Source organism: Eulemur rufifrons, chromosome 27 (genome assembly GCF_041146395.1).
Source record: "Eulemur rufifrons isolate Redbay chromosome 27, OSU_ERuf_1, whole genome shotgun sequence".
In the NCBI taxonomy this organism is placed as follows: Eukaryota; Metazoa; Chordata; class Mammalia; order Primates; family Lemuridae; genus Eulemur; species Eulemur rufifrons.
Window position 1 is genome coordinate 20,487,417 of NC_091009.1, and position 25,281 is coordinate 20,512,697.

At 35.6% G+C, this 25,281-nt stretch overlaps 1 protein-coding gene across 3 annotated transcripts in view; it reads left to right on the top strand.

Annotated features, from left to right (window-relative positions):
• Window positions 1-25,281, top strand: part of ESRRG (estrogen related receptor gamma) — a 169,339-nt gene that overhangs the window by 91,434 nt on the left and 52,624 nt on the right. For 2 of the 3 annotated variants that reach the window (XM_069459314.1, XM_069459316.1), the window contains 2 exons: window positions 19,741-19,851; window positions 23,484-23,645. In XM_069459314.1, the coding sequence (XP_069315415.1) occupies window positions 19,741-19,851; window positions 23,484-23,645 (273 nt within the window). Of the gene's footprint in view, window positions 1-19,740; window positions 19,867-23,483; window positions 23,646-25,281 lie in introns of all 3 variants that reach the window. The other variant, XM_069459315.1, reaches the window with a different exon arrangement.

Genomic DNA, 25,281 nt, shown 5'->3' on the forward strand with positions numbered 1-25,281 from the left:
AATAAGCACCAGGGAAACATAAAAAGTACCAAGCAGTATTTGCTGTAGATTTTTACCTCCATAGCAGGCCACTACCATCTTAATTAACTTTTTAAACTTATCTCAATTTTGGGGTGAACACATGTTGACAGATGAATGACCTCTCACTTTAATAGGACCAATAATTAAAATAATTCCTGATATTTTTATTTTCATCCCTGTTAACAATGAATTTTTATTGATTTTTGTATATTTTTGGTACTGTGGAACATTTAATACTTACCAGTATTTAACATAAAACTGGTCTTAAAACTATTTCATTGCATGTTGATATTCTCCAATCATAGCCTCAACAATAAAAAAGTAAACCATCTTATGAAGATGTGTGTAGAGAATTATAGAGCTGAGCTTTATTTTCCCCATCTGTAACAATGGGTTAATAGTAACATTCTTATTTCCCTTGATTTTGTAAGTAGCAAATAAAATACATGTAGAAGTGATGTGAAAATTTTTAAAGGATATCAAATGTTTTATCATTGCTGGGAAATTATTTTGAAATCTGAAATAATTTGAGTAGCAGCTATGCAAGGAATGCTCAGAAAAGTTTGCTAATGTATTTATGATCTTCCCATTTGTAGCTTCTAAATTTTTTTAAAAAATATATTTAAATAGAAAAAAATAGAGTTCATCGATTTAAAAAAGATAATTTTAGAAAGATATGATTGGTCCTGTGCTTACACACATAATACATATATGTATATATGTGTATGCTTTTTTTTATTTTAGCATATTACAGGGACACAAATGTTTGGTTACATATATTGCCTTTGCCCCATCTGAGTCAGAGTTTCAAGTGTGGCCATCCCCCAGATGGTGCACAACGCACCTGTTAGATGTGAATATACTCATCCCCTCTCCCCCCTGCCCGACACCCGATGAATATTACTACTAAATTGCTCATAAGTATTGATCCGTTAATACCAATTTGATGGTTAGTACATGTGGTGCTTGTTTTCCCAGTCTTGTGATACTTCACCTAGTAAAATGGGCTCCAGCTCTATCCAGGATAATAGAAGTGGTGCTAGATCACCATTGTTTTTTTGTGGCTGAGTAGAACTCCATGGTATACATAAACCACATTTTATTAATCCACTCATGTATTTATGGGCACTTGTGCAAAAATGTTTCCACATTTTTGCAATTGTGAATTGTGCTGCTATAAACATTTGAGTGCAGATGTCTTTTTTATAGAATGTCTTTTGTTCTTTTGGGTAGATGCCCAGTAATGGGATTGCTAGATCAAATGGTAGATCTACTTGTATCTCTTTGAGGTATCTCCATATTGCTTTCCACAGAGGTTATACTAGTTTGCAGTCCCACCAGCAGTGTATGATTCTTCCTATCTCTCCGCATCTACTCCAACATTTTTTGTTTGGGGACTTTCTTAAAATTTATTTTATTTTTTAGTTTTTGTTTCAGCATATTACAGGGGTACAAATGTTTAGGTTACATATATTGCCTCTTGAAGCTTTGTTTTCAGACTTTTTGATAAAAGCCATGCTCACTGGAGTTAAGTGATATCTCATTGTGGTTTTGATTTGCATTTCCCTGATGATTAGAGATGTTAAGCATTTTTTCATATGTTTGTTGGTCACTGGTCTATTTTCTTTTGAAAATTTTCTGTTCATGTCCTTTGCCCACTTTTTAATGGGATTGTTTGATTTTTTGTTGCTGATTTTCCTGAGTTCTGTATAGATTCTAGTTATGAGACTTTTATCATATGTGTAGCATGTGAATATTTTCTCCCATTCTGTAGGTTGCCTATTTGCTCTCATGATAGTTTCCTTGGCTGTGCAGAAGCTTTTCAATTTGGATCAGGTCCCATTTATTTACTTATTTTTTGTTGCTGTGATTGCCTTTGGGGTCTTCCTCATAAATTCTTTCCCTAGGCTAATGTCCATAAGAGCTTTTCCAACATTTTCTTCTAGAATTCTTATAATTTCATGCCTTAGGTTTAAGTCTCTTATCCATGACCATGAGTTGATTTTTGTGAGAGATGAGATATGTAGATCCTGTTTCAATCTTCTACATATGGCTATCCAATTTTTCCAGCACCATTTATTGAATAAGGATTCTTTTCTCAGTGTATGTTTTTGTCTGCTTTGTCAAAGATTAGATGACTATATGAGGATGGTTTTATATCTGGATTCTCAGTTCTGTTCCATTGGTCTGCATCTGTGTTCTTGTGCCAGTACCATGCTGTTTTGGTTACTATAGCCTTATAGTATCACCTGAAGTCTGGTAAATTGAGGCCTCCCAATTTGTTCTTTTTGCTTAAGATTGCTTTTGCTATACGGGTCTTCTCTGGTTCCATACAAAGCGTAGAATTATTTTTTCTAGATCTGCAAAAAATGACGTTGGTATTTTAATAGGGATTGCATTGAATCTGTAGATCACTTTGGGTAGTATAGACATTTTGACAATGTTGATTCTGCTGCCCCACAAGTATGGTATGGTTTTCCACTTGTTTACGTCCTCTGCTATTTCCTTCTTAGGTGTTTCATAATTCTCCCTGTAGAAGTCTTTCACCTCTTTAGTTAAATATATTCCTAGGTATTTTATTTTCTTTGTTGCTATTGTGAAAGGTATTTTATTTTCTTTGTTGCTTTTGTGAAATCTTTGATTTGGTTCTCAGTTTGACTGTTGTTGGAGTACTGGAATGATACTGATTTCTGTACATTGATTTTGTAAACTGAGACTTTGCTTTATCAATTTGTTTATCAATTCCAGTAGTCTCATGGCAGAATCTTTGGGGTTTTCTAGATATAAGATCATATCATCAGCAAAGAGCAATAGTTTGACCTCTTCTGCCCCCATTTGGATGTCCTTGATTTCCTTCTCTTGTCTGATTGTTTTGACTAGGACTAATTAAATTGGTTGGCCAGATGGGGAAGGAAGAGAGAATGAAGGGAAAAATGGCTTTGCTGTCTCCTTTAGGATGTTGTTACATGCATGAGTAAGCCAAGATATATGGCTATCCAAAACTTTTTTGAAATCTAAGTATTGTACTTTTTTTCAAGTCTCAACATTGTTTTAGAAATGTTACTATGACACTAAAGTATGTTTCTGGGCTGCTTTGGTGGCCCAGTTGCTACACTTTCTTGACCTGCCATGTGGTATCTTGGGTTCAATTTCACGATCTTTCATTTCCTTGGCCAGCAGAGACTCTGAGTGCTGAGAGGCCAGCCATGAAGCCCCTGTAGATGGAGGGGTTGCCTCATGCTGCCCAACAGCAACCTTCTTGACTGATTAGTGCACTATGATGACAACTTCCAAGGGAATTCCTTTCTAGTTCTCTTGATGGCAGCGGAGATAAGAGGCTGTGAAATGTGAGTTTCTGAAATCGGTACATTGGAAAAAGCCAATACCTCTCTGCCAGAGGCCCACATTTCTGGAGTGATTTGGTGTTAACAGGAATTATGGAATAACCATTTATTTCAGTGGGTGTACACGTTTCATTTCCATCTTGCTGATAAGTTTATATTTTTACTGACGCTGGCTGCAGTGACACTGTTATTACAGTGGTCTAAGACCTATTGCTGGCTGCCCAGTAGGTGTCATGGCCTATTTTAAGACTTATTTTTTCACCCTATGTAATATGTTATGTGGCATATAGAAAGTTCTCCATAATGTGCTTGCATATTCTTGAAAAATTAATAGAAAAATGATTTTTACTACCTTCTTTCAAACTTACAAGTTTTGTTTTTTTTTTAAATAATCAAGAGACTTTTAAAATTAAATTTCCTTCCTGTTTCCTTCTCTCATAAAATCTTTGGTAGGCACACTCTCTTGGCCATCTCCCCATCCCCCTTAGTTTTTCTATTGTAGCATCATCATCTGCTCTCTCATGCTCTGTGATGGATCGACACAGAGGAAGCACTTTTACAACCTGATTCCTTCTAAGACTATCCAAAATGGATTCAGCATCCTCTTTTGCCACTTTAAAGACCTTCTCTTCCACATAATGCAAGCAGTTGGAGGAGAAAGGGCTTAGACCAACAGAAGAAAAATTCTTTGTCAGCTAATTCTCAATGATGATTAATTTGGTGTAATCTTAGTGACAATGGACACACACCAATTGTACTTTCGGAATTGACTTGCAGGTTCCAGCAGATTTCACTCGGCAGAAAGACATTCCTTCAAAAAGTGGAAACATTTACTAAACATAATTGATGAATTTAAAGAAAGCCTTTGCTGCCATTTGCTATAAATACCAGTGGAGGCCAGTGCTTAGCAAGAAATTCTTTAGGAGGGCTTGTTTGGATCAAAACATGTCGGCATTCTTAACTGACAGGTGCTAGGTCTGTGTGTGGATAATTAAATTTTTACTCTTGTTTGAAATGATTTCTAATGAAAACCTTTATATTTTATACATTATTATTATACCTGCAACCTTATAAAATAGCATTTTAAAATGAGAATTTCAAGATGTAGCCTGTAGAGCAACTTAAATAGTTAGGTAATTTGATTTATGGTCATATAATGAGGGCCTAATAAAATAAAAGGATAAATTATAAATAGCTACCAACTTATAATATGATTAATTTAACCAGCCAGTTGTCAAACTTGGCTTCTATCAGGGAACTTGTAACAGTCAGCCCCTGTGTAACTTTGGTATAGACACCAAAGATTATATACTGGAAGCCTGAGGGCCATACAATTAGCTAAAAAATTGTGCAAACACTTAAAAATTGGATAATTTTATATAAAGATCCAGATTGCTGGCTCTCTTTGGAAGTGGAAACTCTGATAACACTGGACTCACATTCGAGCTTGCCCACCCCACTCCCATAAGGTAGTAAATATCTCATTGCTGCTGAGCAGCGGCTATGTTCTTTTGGGGCAAATGCTCTCTGGTTCTCTGGTTCCACCTGTCTTTTTTTTTTTATTTTTAAGCACATAGTTCATTTCACTCACTTTATGTAGGTAGTCCTTGCAGTTGTTTGATTTTGCAACTACTGATGTAAATATTAATATAAACTCATATAGTATGGGTTGTCTTAGGGGGAAAACTTTGCAAATGGATAATTCTTACAGAATCATTTGGCCTGGTCGAATAGTTATCAGAAAAATAGAGAAATTGAATAATGTCTTACTAGTTTAGAATTGTGTTTGTATGTATATCGCCATGTATCTGTGGTATGCATGTGTGTGTGTATGTGTGTGTGTGTGTGTTTGTATGTGTGATTCCTGAAAAAAGGGTGACTATAGATGTTGAGATAAAACGTTCCTCATTATGGCGTATTAATGAAATCTGGTCATATTTATCCAAATGCCCAGATGGAATTTAGTTAAAGAACAGAACAACCATCATCTACTCCTTGGTTGCCTCCAAAATATCTGTTATTTGCTCATATTCTCCTCAGCTTACTCTAGACTCTATGTTGTAAAATGCCTGCAGATCTGAAGCTGGTTATGATTTTCCATACTTCAGTCTCCATAGCGATGTGCAACAGACATTGATCTTTTCTTAATGCAGTAATAAGCTAGAAGCATTTTTCAAACACGAGCACTTTATTTGCTTTATTATCGTCAAGAACAAAAGGAAATGCATTTGGCCAAGGTCAGTATGAGGGGAACACTAAGGCTTGTGCCAGAAAGCCTTCTGATCCTCTGGTTCATTAATGCTATCCATTTGGCTCTGGTCTTCCCTGATTTAAGATATGAAGTATGTTGATGTTTCCAACTGCCAAGGCAGTTGTCGGAGTCTGAATCTGTGGGTCAATTCCATCTTTTTAAGTACACCATTTCATTCATAGACTCTTAGAGCTGGAAGAGAGCTTAGCACGTGATCCAACTCATTCATCTGCTTCCAGGCAGGAGAGCAATAAAAATGTCTCAGGATGAGAATGGTTTTTTACATTTGTCAAACTTCCCAAGTATAAGGACCTCTGGTCTTTCTTGTTCAATATTTAATATCTAAATATAATTCTCATCAGTCAGTACTTCTTAATATCTGAAGTTCTCCCAGAAAATCAAATGCTGTTTTCTATCATATTGTCTAGGATGATTATTGAAAAATAAAAATTAAATTCTCAGGTTCTGACTTTCAGCCAACTTCTTTTTTCCCCCAGTGTATAATGCTATTTTGTTGTCTTCAAATTTTCTGTACCTTTCTAAAGGTATATATCCTAGTGCATTAAGAAAAACATGCCAAGTAAGAATTACTGAGAAAATTGACAAGAAATTCGTATCTTTCTGTGTATACATTCCAGGTTTAGAAGTACCAAAAGAAAAACAAACCCTGATTAATACATGACTATAAAGTATGTTGTAAATTTATATGTTTATTCACTTACTCAATATTTTGAGTGCCTCCTATGTAGCAGACATAGGACATATATACTGCATATAAAATGATGATTAATACATGGTTAAAACATACACCAAAATCATTTGGGTACGTTTTGATCCTTTGAAGCTGTTTTAATTAGTATGTCCTTTCTCACCATTCCTTCAACCCTCAAATTTTTGTGGAATTAAGCTGAATATATATAAATAATTAAAATATTTTGATGTTTGCATTTAGGCTAGGCTGTGTTTCAAAAATAGAGGGAGAGAGAGACAGTCAACAGCAAAGACTAAGAAAATTTGGTTTGGAAAACTGCAAGGAGATTTTCATGGGAAATTCTGCCTCCTTCTATGTGAGGTAGTGACAATTGGAGTCTTTACTCCCAACATTTAGCCTTGAGCTGCCTTGTGAATGGGCAAGCGTGTTTGTTTTTTCCTGGCACATGTTGAAATTGAAAGATTCCTCCTGGCATGGAGGACCATTCTGAACAGCCCGGCAGTTACCCTCCCAACTAACCCCTCATGTAATAACTGTCTGTCAGGAAATTCATGACTTGGTACAAAAACAGAGGTTCCTCAGCCAAGATTGTATTTGGCACCTGGAAATACCGTTGGTGTTTCCTATATTCCTTAACACTCTTCACTCGTGCTAATTTAAGAATAAAAATATGTGCTATGGAGTTCACCCTGCCACAGCACTTCAGACGTACAGCTTCTCATTGGCCCTCGGAGTATGCACTTTCCAATGGTGAATTTCTTTGACAGAAAATTTTGGTATGTTTAGATGTATATATAACTATGTATGCATATATACGTATAACTTTCCCCCAATCTTTAACATTATATATCAATTAAACATGAATCTGAAGTGGCTGCTTATTACGAGCTAGTTGTTCAGAGTAGTAAAATAAAAATATCTTTGAATATTTGGCTTTGAAAACCAGATGTGAAAAAAATAATGCCTTTCATATCCATTTTGTTTGTATCAAAGCAAACTGAATTTATAGTCATCTTGCTGAAACCAGGTAGAATGGTTATTCTGAAAATATTCAAGAGATCAAAGGATGATAAATGGAAATTAATTGTACAGGAAACATTACTTATTTAGCATGTCTGCCATTTATAGTCTTTTCATACTTGTCTTTTTAATTTTAGTGAATATAGTTTATATGTATATATACACTTTCTTATCGTCACTGCCACTCACAATTTTTCTACTTCAGTTTTTCTCATGAGGTCTTGAATTCCTCAAGAGTCTAATTGTCAACTCTGGGAGAGGAAAATTATATATTAATTGGCTTGAAAATTTGCCCTCAGAGGCTACGTGCTATTGTGGATGTCTCAGGGCCCAAGGCGACTGGGAATGCACGCTGGTTGTTTTGTGCTTTTCTTCTCAACTTTTAAATTTCTACAGAGTTTATATCATTCTCTCATAGTCTCTCCTGTTTGTCTTTACTTTTCCTTTACTAACTTTCCTCACGAATTTTCAGTAGCACAAGTGGTAGATGAATGGGGGTTAGTGATGGTACATAGAGTTGGTTGAGATGGGGATGGAAATCACTGGATTCTCTTTATTTCACACCAGAGTCTGAATCAACCTATTTTAGAGTATCCCTCTAACTCCTTTCTTAAGTTCTTTCATTACTTATTTATTCCACTGAAGACTTATTGTGGAGTCATTAGCCTCCACTGTATTTCTCCCCCTGGACTAAACCAAAGTGACTGTGGCTCACAACCAAGCAACTTGCAAACCAGCTTGTTTAATTTCATATTTAGTTCATTCTTACAGGGTATTTTTAATTTTGAATAAATGACATTTTTGCTTCTGTTTACACAGAGCATCCGCTGGAGTGCTGTGCATTGTTTTTGCTGTTAATACCGTGTTTAACTTGTTGCTGCCAGTGTCCCAAGAAATAAGTATTACAGTGTCACAAGAAATCTTTCACTTTGAGAGATTTGGGCATATATACGTTAATATCATATGTTTACATTTAATGTCTATTGAACTAATTTTATTCCTACTTTTTTTTTTTTTTTTTTCTCTCTCTCTCTCTCTCTGTCACCCAGGCTAGAGTTCAGTGGTGTAATCGTAGCTCACTGCAGCCTTGAACTTCTGGGCCCAAGTGATTCTCCTGCCTCAGCCTCCTGAGTAGCTGGGACTACAGGAGTGTGAACACCTGGCTAATTTTTTTTTCTTTTGGTAGAGACAGTGTTTGGCTATGTTGTCCAGGCTGGTCTCTAATTCCTGGCCTCAAGCCATCCTCCCCTCTTGGCCTCCCAAAGTGCAAGATTATAGGTGTGACTACACCTGGCCTTCCTACATATTTTATGTGTTAGGTATAATTCTCTTTACACATGACCTGGGAATGTATAATATATTCTTTGTACTAGATTTACTTTATTTTGAATTTCAACTTTGCCAAATTGTAATGGTCACCAGAGAAATATTATTAAACACCATGCTACTATTTGGTATCTTGTAACTGGCTCTCAGAATTTCTGCTTGAGTCTGGTAATGCATTTTTACTGTCTTTAGTGAATTACTAACAAACTGGTCAGGACTTAAAAGTTTTCCCCTACTAGAATTTCCATAAGCTTCTCTTTGAGCTTCATAAGCTCTTCCTAGGTTGCCCATGTGATCTAGAGTCACACATGCTGAAACCAAATGACCTCCTGGCTCACATGCCACCTTTTTCTGCCACCTATTTCCTTTTATTTATTTTTTAACCTATATTCTCTTTGAAATCTGTGTGCTTCTTGCTCATTAGACTCTGCTGTATTCCTCTGTATCCGTCTCCATCGAATGAAACAAAATGACTATAAGCTCTCAACCCAGCAACTTGTAAACCTGCTTGGTTGATTTCATATTTAATTCATTTTTACAGGGCATTGAATTTTGCATAAATAATATTTGTGCTTCTGTTTATACAGAGCTTCCCCATGGGGTGCTGTGCACTGTCATTACTATTATTATTGTGTTAAACGTATTGCTGCCAGTGTCACATTTAATTGTGAATAAGTAGAATCACTTTTCCTGATGTTGATGTACGACCCCCGTTCGCGTCTTTACCGACTAATTCATAACTTTATTCACATGGGAAGGCAATTTCGCAAAGGATAAAGGGAAGAGTCACCCGGCTTAAGTAGTAACAAGACAAAACATGGTTTAGATAGGCATGCGCACACCACAGTCATAGCTTTGTCACTAGTTTATGACATTTTTAACAGACAAAAAGAAGGAAAGAGGAGACTTTCTTTTTCTCTTTCAAGACAAGTCCCTGTGTTTAGCAAATGCAGACCAAGCATGTTCACGTGCATGCCTGGTCTCTCTCTCTCTCTCATCAAGCCAAGAAATAGTGCCTTTTGAATAGGAGCCTTCCTTTAATTACATTGGGGAAGTGATAATAGTAGGTATTGCATGTTTAATGTAATGTTCTGGTTGCCCCTTTTCTTTCTTTCTTTCTTCTTCTTTTTTTTTTTTTTTTTCCCCTTCCCTTCACAGCCACCTCATCTTGAGCAGAAATAAAAGGTTCAAGGCTTGTCAGCATCAGTTTATAGATAGCTGTTTAAAAATAATGAGATATTGGGTATTGTGAGGCTCAGGGCTGTCTTGCCAGACTCATTTATTTCCATTCACCTTTTGTCAGAATTGCAGACAGAAGACATTCAATTAAAACTTGTCACCTGTTGCAGATGACCTAATTTGTACTTGTATGTGTCATAGATTAGGGCTCCACGCTTCACATGAAGCAACTTTACCTCTGGTAGAACAACATTCCCCCTGCTAAATATTTTTGTTGATGGTTATTTAAAATTTCTGTCATTTCCATTTTGCTCCAGTCCAGATTATAAATTTAGCACATAAGCCTCAGAACCAGCCAAGAGCAGTCAATCACACCATGGAGGGAAAGGAAAAAAAAAAAAAAATAGAAGGGACTTTTGGGGCTTATGTCCTGTGCACAGAAATCCACAACTGTATTTTGAACTTAGCTTGAATCTGAAAGGGAGGGAAGGCTTTGTAATTTCCTATGCAAGCCTCACATGTTTAATAGTCCAGATAGCTATCAGGAGACCAAAACGAAAGACTTCCCCTTGCTAATTGTTAATTCATCTGTAGAGCAAGAAAGCTTTAATGTGAGTCATGGCTTTTATCTCTTTTAGTGACTGAGGACTCAGTTTAAAAAAAAAAAAAAAATGCCCGCCTAATGGATATGCATTTTCTCTCTCTCTGTGATTTTTCTCTTTTATATCATCAGACATTATAGTGTTTCTACATGCAACCATGCAATTTCCAAAGTTCCTGAATTGTTGTCGTGATACTCCAGCACAAGTAAATGTAATCACTGGCCCGGGGAGTCTAGTGGAAAATCAGCCCTGTGGGCCTCCCTTCTGAACTCTAAAATTTGGCTGGAATGTTACTGTCCCTCCACGACCCTGGCAAAACACACCTTGTCTGATTCGCAGGGATATTTTGAGGAAGAATCAGGAGCAAGGAAATTAAGATCTCTGCTGTCAGTGGAAAAGCAGAGGGATGGAATCGTTTTATCACTTTTGGTTTGTTCACAGTCTCATCACTCTAAGAAGTCCCCTATGGAGTTGTAGATGCAAAATAGCCTTTCCATTGCGTAAGAGTGTATATTGTATTTTTTCCCCTCCTGCTAGTTTCGTCATTCTGCCTACCTTTTACGTGTGTCCCATGTCATGTTGCAAGTATTGTTTCCCTTAATAATTGGTTTTATCTGCTTGCACTTCTGATTTTGTAATATATGCCAAATGTTCTTTTCCAAAAATAGACTTTGATGGGCAGAGAAATAGTATGAACACAGTGCTTATGCACCTGGGTTCAGCAGCCATTCTCCCCAACTCCCACTCCTGGTTCTGCCTTTACTCTTGCTAGTTTCAGTTTTCTCATCTGTAAAATGGGATAATAATAGTACCCACTTCATAGGGTTGCTATACGTATTAAATGTGTTAATACATGTACAGTTGTTGACTCTTCGTCTAGCATATAATAAGCTCTCAATAACCAACGACTGCTAGTAACTGGCTACTATTTTGGTGTATTCCAAGACACTTCATGCACAGATTGATTCAGTTAATTAACAGTGAAGACACTGCTTGGCAGGGAGAGGTAGGTTTGAGGAGTCAAAGACTGTTGAAACAGGAAGAAAGGATCTAAATCATGAAGCCATGTTTAATATTATCACTGTCCATTTTGAGAAGGGGCAAAGTGATTAGAGAAAATATCTAGAGGTTGGTTTCTTTTACTGTTTCATATGATCCTCAAGAATTTAATATTGTTAAATAAAGGGAGGACAGATTCTCCTTGGAGTATACGTGTGGATATGCAAATAATTTTCACTCATATCCTTACTGAGAAGCCTGAAATATGCACAGCTACACTAGGTTCAACTGGCGCACTCTGTCGGGATATTGTCCCAAAGGAGAAGCCGGTCTGAGGCTGCCACTAAAACTCCTGCTGCTGTGTCTGATACTGCTAATCTCCCTTTGCTTCTTTTCCTACCGCTCCTCAAAGGGATTTGCTCTGTCCTCTGTGTATGATGGGTCCCTCGCGGAAATCTCAGGGGAATTCAAGGGCGCCGTTAGAAATTTATTTTCCTCAAGGGAAGGAGGGAGGTTGTCTTAGGCAGCAAAGGGATCTGCAGTATCAGGAAGACATACGGTGCAGGAAAAAGTTCTCATCCCTTTTACCCAGTTAGTCCAGAAGTCTTGCTTTTCCAGTCCACTGCCCGTATTCAGCTACAGTCCACATTTGATAATAAACACAACTGTTTATTTAGTATTAGTTACCTTCAAAATATTTAAAAGTATCACTTTAATGTGACCATTTGCGTTTTTCTTAAGTCTTCCAGGGGTCTGTATCAAGTAATGCTTTTCAGAAACTTTTGTTTGGGGGCAACATAATAAATGTCTTACTCTAAATTAGGAAAGCAGGCTAGGGTATCCTTGTGTAATTCTCTAAAGGGGAGATTTTTTTATTATCCTATGAAATGGCTCTGACTTTGTGTTATTAAAAATGTAAAAATACTTCTGACTTTGGACCATAGAATATTATAAAAAATTGCATTTGGGCATAAAATGTAGGCTTAAAATATGCTGACCTAAGAAGACCTTGTGCTGAACTGTTTTACTTCTATTGGTGTTTATTTGCCTCACAGCATTTTTTTTTTTTCCTCCTTGCCCTACTCTTCCTTTCTCAGTTTTGTAAATTCTGGCAATGTATAAGATTTATAATTCCCTTGTGGCAATGTAGGCACATGCAGTATTTGGAAGAAAAAGCAATGTGAAATGTTCTATTAGGTAGGTAATGCCAACTCTTAAAATCTTTTTTTTTTTTTTAAAAAAAAAAAGATAATGGTAGTCTCCACATGAATAAAAAATCCAATTGCCTTAATTAACTTCAAATCCTGTCAAACGTTGAACATTGCGGGTATCTTATTTCCTGGGAGAAATCTTATTTTTAAACTTTTTCAAAAGTGGTTTACAAGTGAAGTCCAAACAGAAATTGTTTGTATTTAAGATTGTAAAAGTGTAAGGAGATAGGCTTTGTCATCTTCAGGGGAAATATTTGGATTATACTGATGTTTGTTTATGACAAAGTTGGATTTCCCAGGTTCTGATCATAACTATTATTGTTGTTTGCTCCTATTAAAATGGTTAGTTTGAATCTTTTAAATATGTTAGGTTAATTGGATAATTATAAATTCTCTACTTTGTATTGTGTATTTACAGCTAAACTCTGGGAAAGCATCGTTTTTTTAAATAAAATTTTGGTTCATTGCTGTATCTCTTCTAAGATAATCACATATCTAAATGATATTAGTGACAAGAATAACAGTAAATAAAATGAGATACCACATATTTCTATAAATCATTTAGACATCAAATAGTATTAATTTTTTGGCTTTTCTCCTTTAAATTATCTTACAACTCCACCATATCTCCAATCTTTTTACCTACAGAATTGAGGGGAGATAGAATGTCAAATGCCATGTAGATAGATGTTCAATAAATGATCACGATGCAAAATATATTTCAATAAGATAATATAACAGTATCTAAACGAAATACTGATGTAGTGAAAACCTCCTTATTTTTACTTGGCATTTTAAGGTTAATAAAAATATTTTATTTATTTATTTCATTTCAATAGATTTAGAGGGTAAAAGTGTAGTTTTATTACACGGATATATTGTATAATGGTGAAGTCTGGACTTTTAGTATACCCACCACCACCCATCACCTGAATAGTACACATTGTACCCAATAGGTAGTTTTTCATCCCTCACCCCTTCCCACCCTCCCACCTTTAGAATCTCTAGTGTCTGTTATTCCATTCTGTATGACCATGTGTACTCATAGCTATCTCCCACTTATAAGTGAGAACGTGCAGTATTTTATTTTCTATTCCTGATTTACTTCACTTAGGATTATGACCTCCAGTTCCATCCAAGTTGCTGCAAAAGACATTATTTCATTCGTTTTTTTTTAATGATTGAGTAGTAGTCCATGGTATACATATACCACATTTTCTTTATCCACTCATCAGTTGGACACTTAATTCCCTTTCTTTGCTATTGTGATTTGTGCTGTGATAAACATACAAGTGCAGATATCTTTTTGATATAACTTCTCTTCCTTTAGGTAGATACCCAGTAGTGGGATTGCTGGATTGAATAGTAGATCTACTTTTAGTTCCTTGAGAAATCTCTGTACTGTTTTCTGTACAGGTTGTGATAATTTACATTCCCACCAACAGTGTATAAGCATTCCCTTTTTACTGCATCCATACCAATATCAATTATTTTTTGATTTTCTAATCATAGCCATTCTGACTGGAGTAAGGTAGTATCTCATTGTGGCTTTAATTTGGATTTCTATGATTAGTGATGTTGAGCTTTCTCTTTTGTTTGTTTTTAGAGGCAAATCTCACTCTCTGGCCCAGGCTGGAGTGCAGTGGCCCAATCATAGCTCAGTACAGCCTTAAACTCCTTGGGCTCAAGTGATCTTCCTGCCTCAGCTTCCCCAGTAGCTGGGACTATAGGCAGGTGGCCACCATTCCCACCCAGGTTTTAAAATTTCTCATAGAGATGGGGTCTTACTGTGTTGCCCAGGCTGGTCTTGAATGCCTGGACTCAAGCAATCTTCCTGCCTTAGCCTCCCAAAGTGTTGGGATTATAGGCATGAGCTACCATGCCTAGCCTGAGCATTTTTTAATATGTTTATTGGCCATTTGTATATCTTCTTTTGAAAAATGGCTATTCATATCATTTGCCCACCTTTTAAGCAGGCTTATTTGTTTTTTTCTTGCTGAATTATTTGAGGTCCTTATAGATTCTGGATATTAGTCCTTTGTCAGATGCATAGTTTGCAGATATTTGCTCCCATTCTGTAAGTTGTCTTTACTTTGTTGATTATTTCTTTTGCTGCGCAGAAGCTTTTTATTTTAATTAAGCCCCATTTATTTATTTTTATTTTTGTTGCATTAGCTTTTGGGATCTTTGTCATAAATTCTTTGCGTAGGCCAATTTCCAGAAGAGTTTTTCCTAGGTATTCTTCTAGAATTTTTATAGTTTTAGGTCTTACATTCAAGTCTTTAATCCATCTTGAGTTAATTTTGTATATAGTGAGAGAGAGGGATCCAGTTTCATTCTTCTGTGTATGGCTATCCAGTTTTCCCAGCACCATTTATTGAATAGGATATCCTTTCCCAGTATACGTTTTTGTCTGCTTTGTCAAAGGTCAGTTGGTTCTAGGTATATGGCCTTAAGGTTTATAAAATATTTTAAATATACATTTGTATAATATCTGTGACATAATATTCCTGAATCATTACAGCAAAACATCAGGGAGGATATTCTCTTTATATCCATCTTATATTTGGAAAAGCAAATAGGGTTAAGGGACTCATCAAAGTTTACAGAGCTATTTATTGAGAAAGCCAGAAAAAGAACTGAACCGTTCTGTCTTGCACATTATGCTTTATTTTCTTTGACATATTCTTTACATAACATTTAAGAATAAAGTATTATCACAATCAAAAACATGAAAATGAGAAATTTTAGCCGTCAAAAAATCATGATTACAGATAATGGACCAAACTCACGGGAATTTATAGATTGACAATTAGTTATACCTAATTTTGATATATGCAATGCTAAAAATTTTAGGCCAGAGAATACAAGAATTATCTATAAATTAGTTGTAGTTACAAATAGTATATAAAAAATATTCTTCTTTGGTGGTTTTTATTATCTTTCTCTTTCTCTGTGCTCTTCTCAATTTTTTAATGGATATATATTTATTTTTTAACTCAACATATCGTTTGCATATATTCCTACTAATGAGAAATCATGGCTTAAGTTTATATCCAGGCAATTGCAGTAGAGGTAAGGTAGAATTTTCATTCAATGTGTTTGATTTATAGGATTTTAAATTTCAGTAGCATTGGTCTTTGGCTAAATACTTTTGTCATTTGCAATCTACCTTTTCTCGCTATGAAGTTAGCTTCCTCATAGCAAGTGTTATATCCCAGTTATACAGTTTGTTTTCCATTGAGTCTTCTTAAAATTGTGAGAGATGCTTTTCATAATCTGATGTTTGATTTCCTATAATCTTATCTCATTTGTGACATGGTGTTTTAATGGTATCGGTATTTTTAATTTTTTGTTTTTCTGGAAAATCATTTTCAAAAGTTATAGAGATATCCTAATTTCTGTACAGTATTTTATCAGATCATTTAAAATAACATTATTAAATTTAAGTCTATATCTTATTATGACTCACATGAAACCTGTTTTCAAAGATATACAAATAAAGAGGCTGTTAAGTGTTTTTTCAGGCTACTGGAAAAAAAAAAAGAGAGAGAGAGAAGCTGTGTCCACATGTTTAAAGATATATTTTGAGCTGATTTAACGTTTAGATCTATGTCATTTGTATGTAGGTGTGTTTATGTGATTGTCCCTGGTCGGGGAGGGAACTGGTACTACGGGGTGGTATTTTCCCCCCAAAGTAATTAAATAAACTGAAGAATAGTTGTAGTATGATGTAAAAGTAGTTGCAGCTCTGTGTTACAGGATTTTGGTTCGAAGATTTCACTGAGCATGAAGTCAGCTAAACCAAGTAATAATGATGATAATAATAATACTACTAGACAATGCACAAAAGACAGATTTTCCAGATTTTGAAAAGAGATTAAAAGCAGTAGAAATATTGCTTACTTGGTTTCAGTGTTTGAAATTGTCAATATCTGCCTGCTTTTGACAGAGAATGAAAATTTCACATGTATTAATTATTACAATCTTTTAAAATATATTGACTCTAGAAATGTTTGCCATTAATTATTATCTAAACTTGGTGGGAAAACTTTTCTCCAAATTGAGTCTCTGTCAACTTTTACTATATAATTATATAATCTGTTTTTTATGAGTATCGATATCTAATGTTTTTTATTCTACTGAGTATCATATAAATAAAATTATAAATCATAAAAGAATGCTTTGTCCAACTGATCTTTATTTTAGGGAATGAAGTATAAAATCATGGCTTATGGGGAAAGTCTTGAATATTTAGAAACTGGATAGATGTATAGTAGGAATGAATGGAAGGACAAGATGGATTCTCGAATATATAGACAGGTAGTTATTGATCTACCCATGCACAGGAAAGGGTAGAGGGGGAACATAATAAAGCACCCTCTTAGATTTTAGAGGAGCATGGAGAAAGTAATATGAATATTTTTGAAAGTCAGTTTTCAAAGTTGAAAGGGATTGGAATGGAAAGTATTTGACAATACTTAAAGAATATCTCTACAAATGAATGAACAGCCATAATACATAATAAAAATTCTGTCAATTGATGATGTGTATTTTTTTTTTCGTAATAGGTAATAACTAGCTTTCAGTGTTGCACTTTCTCGGTAGACTTGGCCCAGTTGGCTACGCTGATTGGTGGCTTTAAGGTGATATGACTGTGGGTCCAAATTTTTCCTGCCAGGACCTTGAGTCAAGTCACTCAGCCATAGTCCTCTTCTATGGGCCTTCATAGTGGACAAACTCCATTGTCAGAAACTCACCAGCTCTGACTCTGGGTTGGAGGATATGTACTATACAGTTCAGTATATAAATATATGCTGCTAATGGTGAACACATTCCCTGACAAGCACCACGAGCCCAATCACGATTTATTCTGTGAGCTATCTTCATTCCAACAACTTTAAAGATGTCCCAAAATATTCCCTCTCTCTTTAGCTTTTGCCTGTCCTTATTCTCTCTCTCTCTCTCTTCCCGCTACTCCCCTCCCCCTGCCTTCTCTTCACACCTCTAATAATATCAGATTAAATGTTCTCATTGGATTGGAATTGGATGACAGACATCTGAGGATATAACTAGTGTCATATGCTTTTAATTTTATAATATCATTTTGAATTTTAAAAACTCTTACAATGAAACAGGTTTGAATATGTCTTCGATGTTCAGATAAAATGCGACCGCGTTAAACTGGAAAAATATCTTGAAAGTTTTGAAGAAGAAGAGATGAAGAAAAGAGAAAACAGGATAAAAGAGGAAGGAAGTAGAAGGTGTTGAACTTTAGTAAATATAGATGCAATAAAAATAGACATCAGGAATTAGATCAACAAACGAATGGCTCTAACTATAGGCATGAAGTGCTTTAAAAGCAGCAATAAGGAACTGTAGCTTCTTTGTGACCCACATGCATGACAATTTTCAATGAATACTTAAAAACTGTACCTAACTTCTTTGGTTTTTGATATTTATTTGTCTGACCTACTTAATTGCTCCTGAAGTCTCCTGATTTCATTTAAACTGTACTCTGATGTTTCAATATAATAATTCAGGCTTTATCTGGAACCAAGTGTTTGTGTGTTCCACTAAAAGATAATCAACTTGTAAAGTAGTAGTATTAAGATAATATAAAAAATTGTGTTTTCCTTTATCTTATGGATCACTAATAATTCTTAGCATTTGAGTAATATATTCACTGTAAGCATTCACACAGATATGTATCAGCTTTTCCCAAACTGTTTCATATAATTCAGATAACCCACAACTCAACATGTTCCACATGACGTTCATAAGTATTCCAAAAAACAGGCTCTTTTGTTAAATTGGTTTGCAAAATGTTTCATATGCTATATATCTTCCTCTTAAAATTTTACAGAGTCCATTTGCATATTAATGGCTCTGAGAGGCCTTTCAATAATATAATAATACTGATGATGCCGTTAAACCAAATCTATTTCCTAAACAGTTTGAGAAATGCCAAAATATGTACAGTGAATTACATGGCTGAATTTATTAATGGAAAAATGTTACACTGTTATAGCAATTAAGGTACAACCTAATGTCACAAACAGTCTCTCCTCACTCTTACAAATAATTGTCCCTTTATTTGATAAAGATTTATATGGTCATGTCCTAAACTTTACAAATATAGACTGGAAACTGGGTTATTAATAAGTACTTCCCCACATGAAGGAAACTCTCCTGTACTTTTAATCCTTTTCTTTCCCTGTTAACTTTTTCCTTAATCTTTTAGCTCCATTGCCAAAAATACCTTTCTGAATCTTGATGCAGCCCATCACTGTTTGGAAACAAGTTTTATTCATGCTGGTCTACTTCTGCCTACTTTCCAGCTTCGCCCTTCAGCTCTCTCCTGTTAACATGCCTTTCCTTCGATATCCTAGCCTTCTGAGCTCTTTCTTCAGGAAGCTCCTCTTTCTATACTGTGTTCAGCCCAAACCTGCTCTCTGTTTTCTCACCTATGACAGGGAATGCCAACGTGTGCCAAAATGTAAATAACATTCCCCTTCTGTGCCATACTGACGTTTTAATATGGAACGATTCTAGCCTTGCACGGGACCAAATCCTGTGCAGTGTGACACCGACCCCCCACCTGTGGATGCTCCTTATTGAGTTTCCCAAGTCCATATGGAGTCCTCTGACAGACTGGAGGAGGGTTGGATAGCTCTTGGTCTACTGTCTACCTGGTCCTACACATTGAGCTTTCAGGAGTGACTGATAAAGAGGATACAAAACGCCAATATCCTTAATTTCAGAAACTACCCAAATAACAGCTTCTTTGTATTCATTCACATGGAAATCCATCTTTTCTTTGATGTGCAAATAGTAACCTTAATGGCCTTGCAAAAAAATATCTTTCAGGTTTGTTATCTGCTGGCATATCTGTTTTTCAAGCACTGGCAATTTCAATTTAGCCACCACTTATTTTCCGTTCTTCTCGTACCCCGGGGCCATTCTGCAGTCTACTGTCTGTCTCCAAAGCGCCCCTGGGGATATTGTCTATGTATTTGATTGGTCTCAAAGATGTTTACCTGAACAGTAAGCCAGTGCCTGTCTTTGCCCACAGGGGTGCGTCTGGACAGAGTACGTGGAGGTCGGCAGAAGTATAAGCGCAGAATAGATGCGGAGAACAGCCCATACCTGAACCCTCAGCTGGTTCAGCCAGCCAAAAAGCCATGTAAGTACAGCAGATGTGTCTGGCTTCCCAGAACACGAAATCCTCCCAGTTGGCTCTGTGTACGTCAGCATTGGCATGCCCATCCATACTGACTCCAAGGAGACTTCTCTTTGTTGGAGAACAGTGGCTCTGTTCCCAAAGATTGTCTGTGAGGAGCAACAGCAACTCAGCTAATTATCTTTTTTTTTTTTCTTTTAGAGATGTTTGTGGTTTTCTCTCCCCAGCCTTTTGTCACCTAGTCATTTTGTGGGAGCATCAGCATTTTAATGCATAGCTTATATAGTGTGAATTTTACATTTACTGGTTATCTTTATTTGCAGAGGTACATAAAACGGATCATACTATGATCATTAGTTCATTGGAGCTGTTAGTCTCAGATTTCACAAGAAAGTGATTTTTGTAGTTTTCACTAAGTAAATGAGTTTGACTGCTCAACCTCCCAATGAAAATACATTAGGGGCCTCATTAATTTGGAGCTATAGAAGGTTAACACACTAGCTAGCAATAGATTAAAACAAGAATGGGCCCTACTAATAACAAGCATAGGTTGCTGGTTCCATCTGAGATGCCCTTATAGGCATTATGAATTGTTTTTAAAGAGCTCATGGTTTTATGATGCCAGGTTGCAATTTGAAAAGATGACTGGTACATTGCTAAAATGCAAGCCCCATTCTCTTTGTCATTAACTAAAAAAGAGCTGGAATATAGATTGAGGCAATAACTGTATCCCATTTTCTCAAAAATCCGTTAATAGTTGTGCAACCGAGCTAGCATTTTAGGATGTTTATGCGTAGGATTCATACTAAGCACTGAGAGGTGCTTTGGTGAAAACAATTCTCACAGTCAGCTGTCTTTGTCTAAGAAGACACAACCAACACTCACTGTAGGAAGTTGCCTCTATAGCACTTCCAGAAAAGGCATGGGTAAGTTGTGATCCTCTTTCAAGGGAAGAGAAAGTGTCCACTTCTAATTCAGATTCTCCAGGAGGGGTCACTGCTGTGCATCATACATGTGAGCATATGGGAATCTGTTAAATAAATAAAACAGACCCTGAGCTGTAAATGAAAGGACATTTTAGCTATGTCAAAGGAAAAACAACCAGTTTTACATAAAATTAAAGCTTAAGTGAACATATGGCATAGTTTCCTTTTGCCTTTCCAAAAAACATTATGTTGATTATACCTTCAACTGTCCAATCTGGCATCTTCTCCTCCGTCTGCATAAGCTGTTTGGCATTCTGGAAATACAATCTAGGACTGCATTAAGCAGATTTTGCACATTATAATAAAAAACTTTCTGATAATACAATAAAATGCAATAAACACTAATGCTTAATTTCATTAGAGGTTTAGTTTTTCTGAATTCAATAATATACAGACTGTCCATGTCTCATTTATCATATGCAAACATTGACTGAAACCATTGAAAATTTCCTCTACTGAAAGAAAAATGAACGCCAGCCCATTTGTAAGTTGACATAATAGAGAAACACCTATGGTTTTCTTTGTAAACCTGAGATATTGGGAAGTAGCTTGTCAAGTACCTTTAAGAAGATTACAGCAATTTCAGTGAGCTTCATTCGTCTGAGATAAAGAGGACTCCTAATAAATCATTACTCATTATCTAAAGGCCTCTGTGTTAATTTTCCTTAGTCCATCCAATTAGTATGTTTTTGTAACAAACATTTATAAAACTTAATTTTCAGATCCTGTCAGATAAGTGTCAAGAGACTGTGCCTGGGCTTTGCCTAGAAAGTGGCTGGGGAGATTTCTGGACCCTGCCTGATTGTGTACTACAAAGGCCCAAGAATGGAAATTGGGTCCTATTGATTCTAATTAGGGAAACATTAAATAAGATTTACCTAGAAACTGTGCTGCCGGCTATTCCATTTTCTGAATTAGGGGAATTTCTAAGCTTCAACCAAATTTCTCTGAACCCGCAAGTCAAGTATCTGTTGACTTGGGTTAAAAACTGTATCTTTTCCCTGTACTGAAAAAAAAAATTAGAATCATGATTTCTTCCAGCTACAATTGTGTGCCCTTTATTATTGCATTTTCTTCTAATCCTGAGAATCTAGTGGTTGCTGACAGGTTTTGTTGCATTGTCAGAGCAATGAAGTTGAAACCTTCCCAAGCATAACTAAAATACAGGGTGTTGTTTCTGCAGCATATATGAGAAACAAATGTCATTCTTTGCAGATCCTGCAAATTAAAAAGAATTTCTGTTTAATTTTTAATTTTTTTCCCTAGAAAATATGGTATTTGGGAATACTTCCTCCCAAATCTGCATATTTAATTTGTTGATAATTGAGGCCTGCTGCAAATGACTGGTTATCTGTTGACTATTTGAAATAAATATAATTAATATGGCAGCCATATTAGTAAATTTTAAAAATTTTATGTCAGAGAAAGTGTTAATTATAGCTTGGATAAGTCCCATTATTTCATGAAAGGAGACTAAAAGAATGCTATATTTATTTATAAGTTATGTGAAGTCTTTTCATTTCAGGTTAAAAAAGTTATAAGACTTAGAGTGAAAGGCAAATGGTCTGGGAAACACAGTGGAAACTTTGGCTTTATTCACAAAGAATCCCATATAATTCCCTGGTTTTCTACAATAATACTACACAGACTACTTAAATATGGGGGGTTATTCTTACCCATTTGTATCTCCTCATTTAGAGGAAAGTGTAAAATCTAAAGTTATACATAGAAATTGAAAACAGGGCCACCAAGAAAAATCATTGTGTTAGCAAGGCTTTACAACCCCTTCCATAAAGTCTCACATGCCCCTGAGCAATAAAACACATCTGATGTGATGCTTTCCATTTGTCTCTAGTGTTTATTTTATGAAGGATTTTAAAAACATATATCACAAATTTCAGACAGATAAATCTGAACCGGAGAATGAACGAAGGACAACAGATGAAAACAGAGGATTAAAGAATTAGACACTCAGAAGAGAAAGTACTGTGGAATTTAAGTAGGAGTATTTTTATGAAAACTGATAGTAGCTATATTTGGAAGGTTGACTGGGTGTGTGGGGAGGGGGAGAAAAGAAAGAAACTCCTATTTAATGCATCCCACGGAGATAGAGTTATAGAGTCAGTAATTCACCCAGGCAGAAGGGCTCTGACCTGTGCTCTTCTTTAAAGGAATTAAGACAATTAATGACTTTCACGCCCATTATGACTATGGGTATTAGTAGTTCTTTGCCTCCCACATTATGGTCTATATTTCAGTGGTTTACTGTGGGTTTTTATTGTAAAACTGTTGTATACTATTTAATCTACTTCCCCAAATCCCACTTAAGAATCAAAAGAGCAAACCCAGAAAGCATCTAACTTCTCTTATCTGTTTGCTACAAAAATTTTCACTGCAAGACAGATGCTTCACGCCAACAAAAGCAGGTGGAGCAAAGAAAGGCATGCATTGTTATGACTGCAGTGGCTTATTTCTTGCTATGAGTTTTCCTGAACACTGTTTAATATGCCTTTGTTAAACCATAAATGGAATATTTGGGGTTTATTATAGGCTATTTGAGTTAATTTTCAAAACACAAAATACATTAGGGTTTATAAAAGAGGGATGATACTACTAGTGATCTTGTAGTGCTCTGGTCTGATCCTGCAGATAACAAGATTGTCTCACATTTGTTGGTGGCTGAACCGGAGAAGATCTATGCCATGCCTGACCCTACTGTCCCCGACAGTGACATCAAAGCCCTCACTACACTGTGTGACTTGGCCGACAGAGAGTTGGTGGTGATCATTGGATGGGCGAAGCATATTCCAGGTACAATATTCTGAACAGAAAAAGGTTGCAATTAATTCCCTAGGTTATGTATGCAGATTTGGGCAAATTCAAAATTTTCTCATTAGGTTTTTTAAAAATCTCTATGTTTGTTTTTAATCACACTTAATTCAGAGTTTTGCTGATCTTAATGGAATCAAAAAACCTTTATATGTATTTGTACTACCTTGAGCTCTTGTTATTTTTTCATATATAAAGGTCCTATTGCCAATGTAAGATAAAGAGAATATAACTTTTAAAAACATTCCTTTATCCCTTTTAAAATTCTGAGCTTTTTCCTAAGGAAATACTTCTATTTTTTCTTTTCACTTTAAAAAATGTTTTTGTCAACAGTAGTCTAATGTACTTTTTTCCATTTAAGAATCACTCATTTTGTTGATCATGGTGGCTAGTTATATTGAATTGTTATTCAAATATAACTTTCACAAGCTTTGCTTTGGTTTACAATTAGATATTTATCATAAATTTATATATAACTTATAAAAATAAATGTTAAACTGACATGATAAGTTTTCTCACACAGTAACTTAAAGTTAATATTTTAAAATATTCTATTACTTTTTTTTTCTTGACCCATCCTATACTAGTAAACATATACTTGATCATAAGTTTTGAGAATTTTAGTACTCTGCTTGCATTATTTTTTCTTTGTTTGAACTTTGCTTTTCAAATAGTTTATAAGCAAGTTTTTGAACGATGAGCAATATTTTTCTGGTACAGTTAACTTATTTCTGTCTCCTTAAAACTAGTTTGTCTTTATGCTTTGAATGCTACAGTAATTTCTTTAATCAAATTGATGGAAGTCCCTTTCCCAGCCCACACTGAAACCAATTTATTGGTCATGATACGCCAGCTATGTTGCTAACAGTCGTAACGAACTGTCAGCCTATATCGCAGTGAAGCTAATTTGAAGTCATTAGGTGTGCAGCGTTTGGGCGACAATTTGTTACAGTGGTTAGCAACACAGCTGACATTTCTGAATGGCTTTGTTCGTTTCAGTTCTAGATGAGGCCAAGCAAATTGTAAACTAATTTAAACATCACTCTGTATTATACCAGCTACTTTGTCTTACACTGTTTGCTAATAAAGCCCCCTAAATTAAGTCAAAACTGGTTAAATAGGTGAGCTTGAGTGTATTCCTTAGAAGACACCTACGCAAGGATTACTACATCTAAAAGGAGGATGAGAATTTGATCGTGTGATGGTTGATACTGCATTTGGACTGTAATTACATCTCTATGACTTTTAGAAAAATATTTTTTAGAAGGGCTGTACTGAAAGCTCTTAGGGCATTTTGGTAACTATGCCAGTAGGAGCAGCCAGAGTTTGCTTCAACGGTACATGAAAACTTATTAGGAAGGAAAGTGTTCTTGAAGGGTTTCAGAACAGAAAGAAACAAAACTAACATTTGTTGAAGTGTCCAAAGACAATTGATATATATTATATCATTTATGTTAATATATTATATCATTATATATGTATACATATATGCATATGTACACACATATTTAAAATATCATTATTGTAGCCCAGGATTTCTCAGCCTTGAAACTGTTGATATTTGGGATTAGATTTGGACTGTGTTGTGGTGGGGAGGGGGTGTCCAGTTTATTGTAAG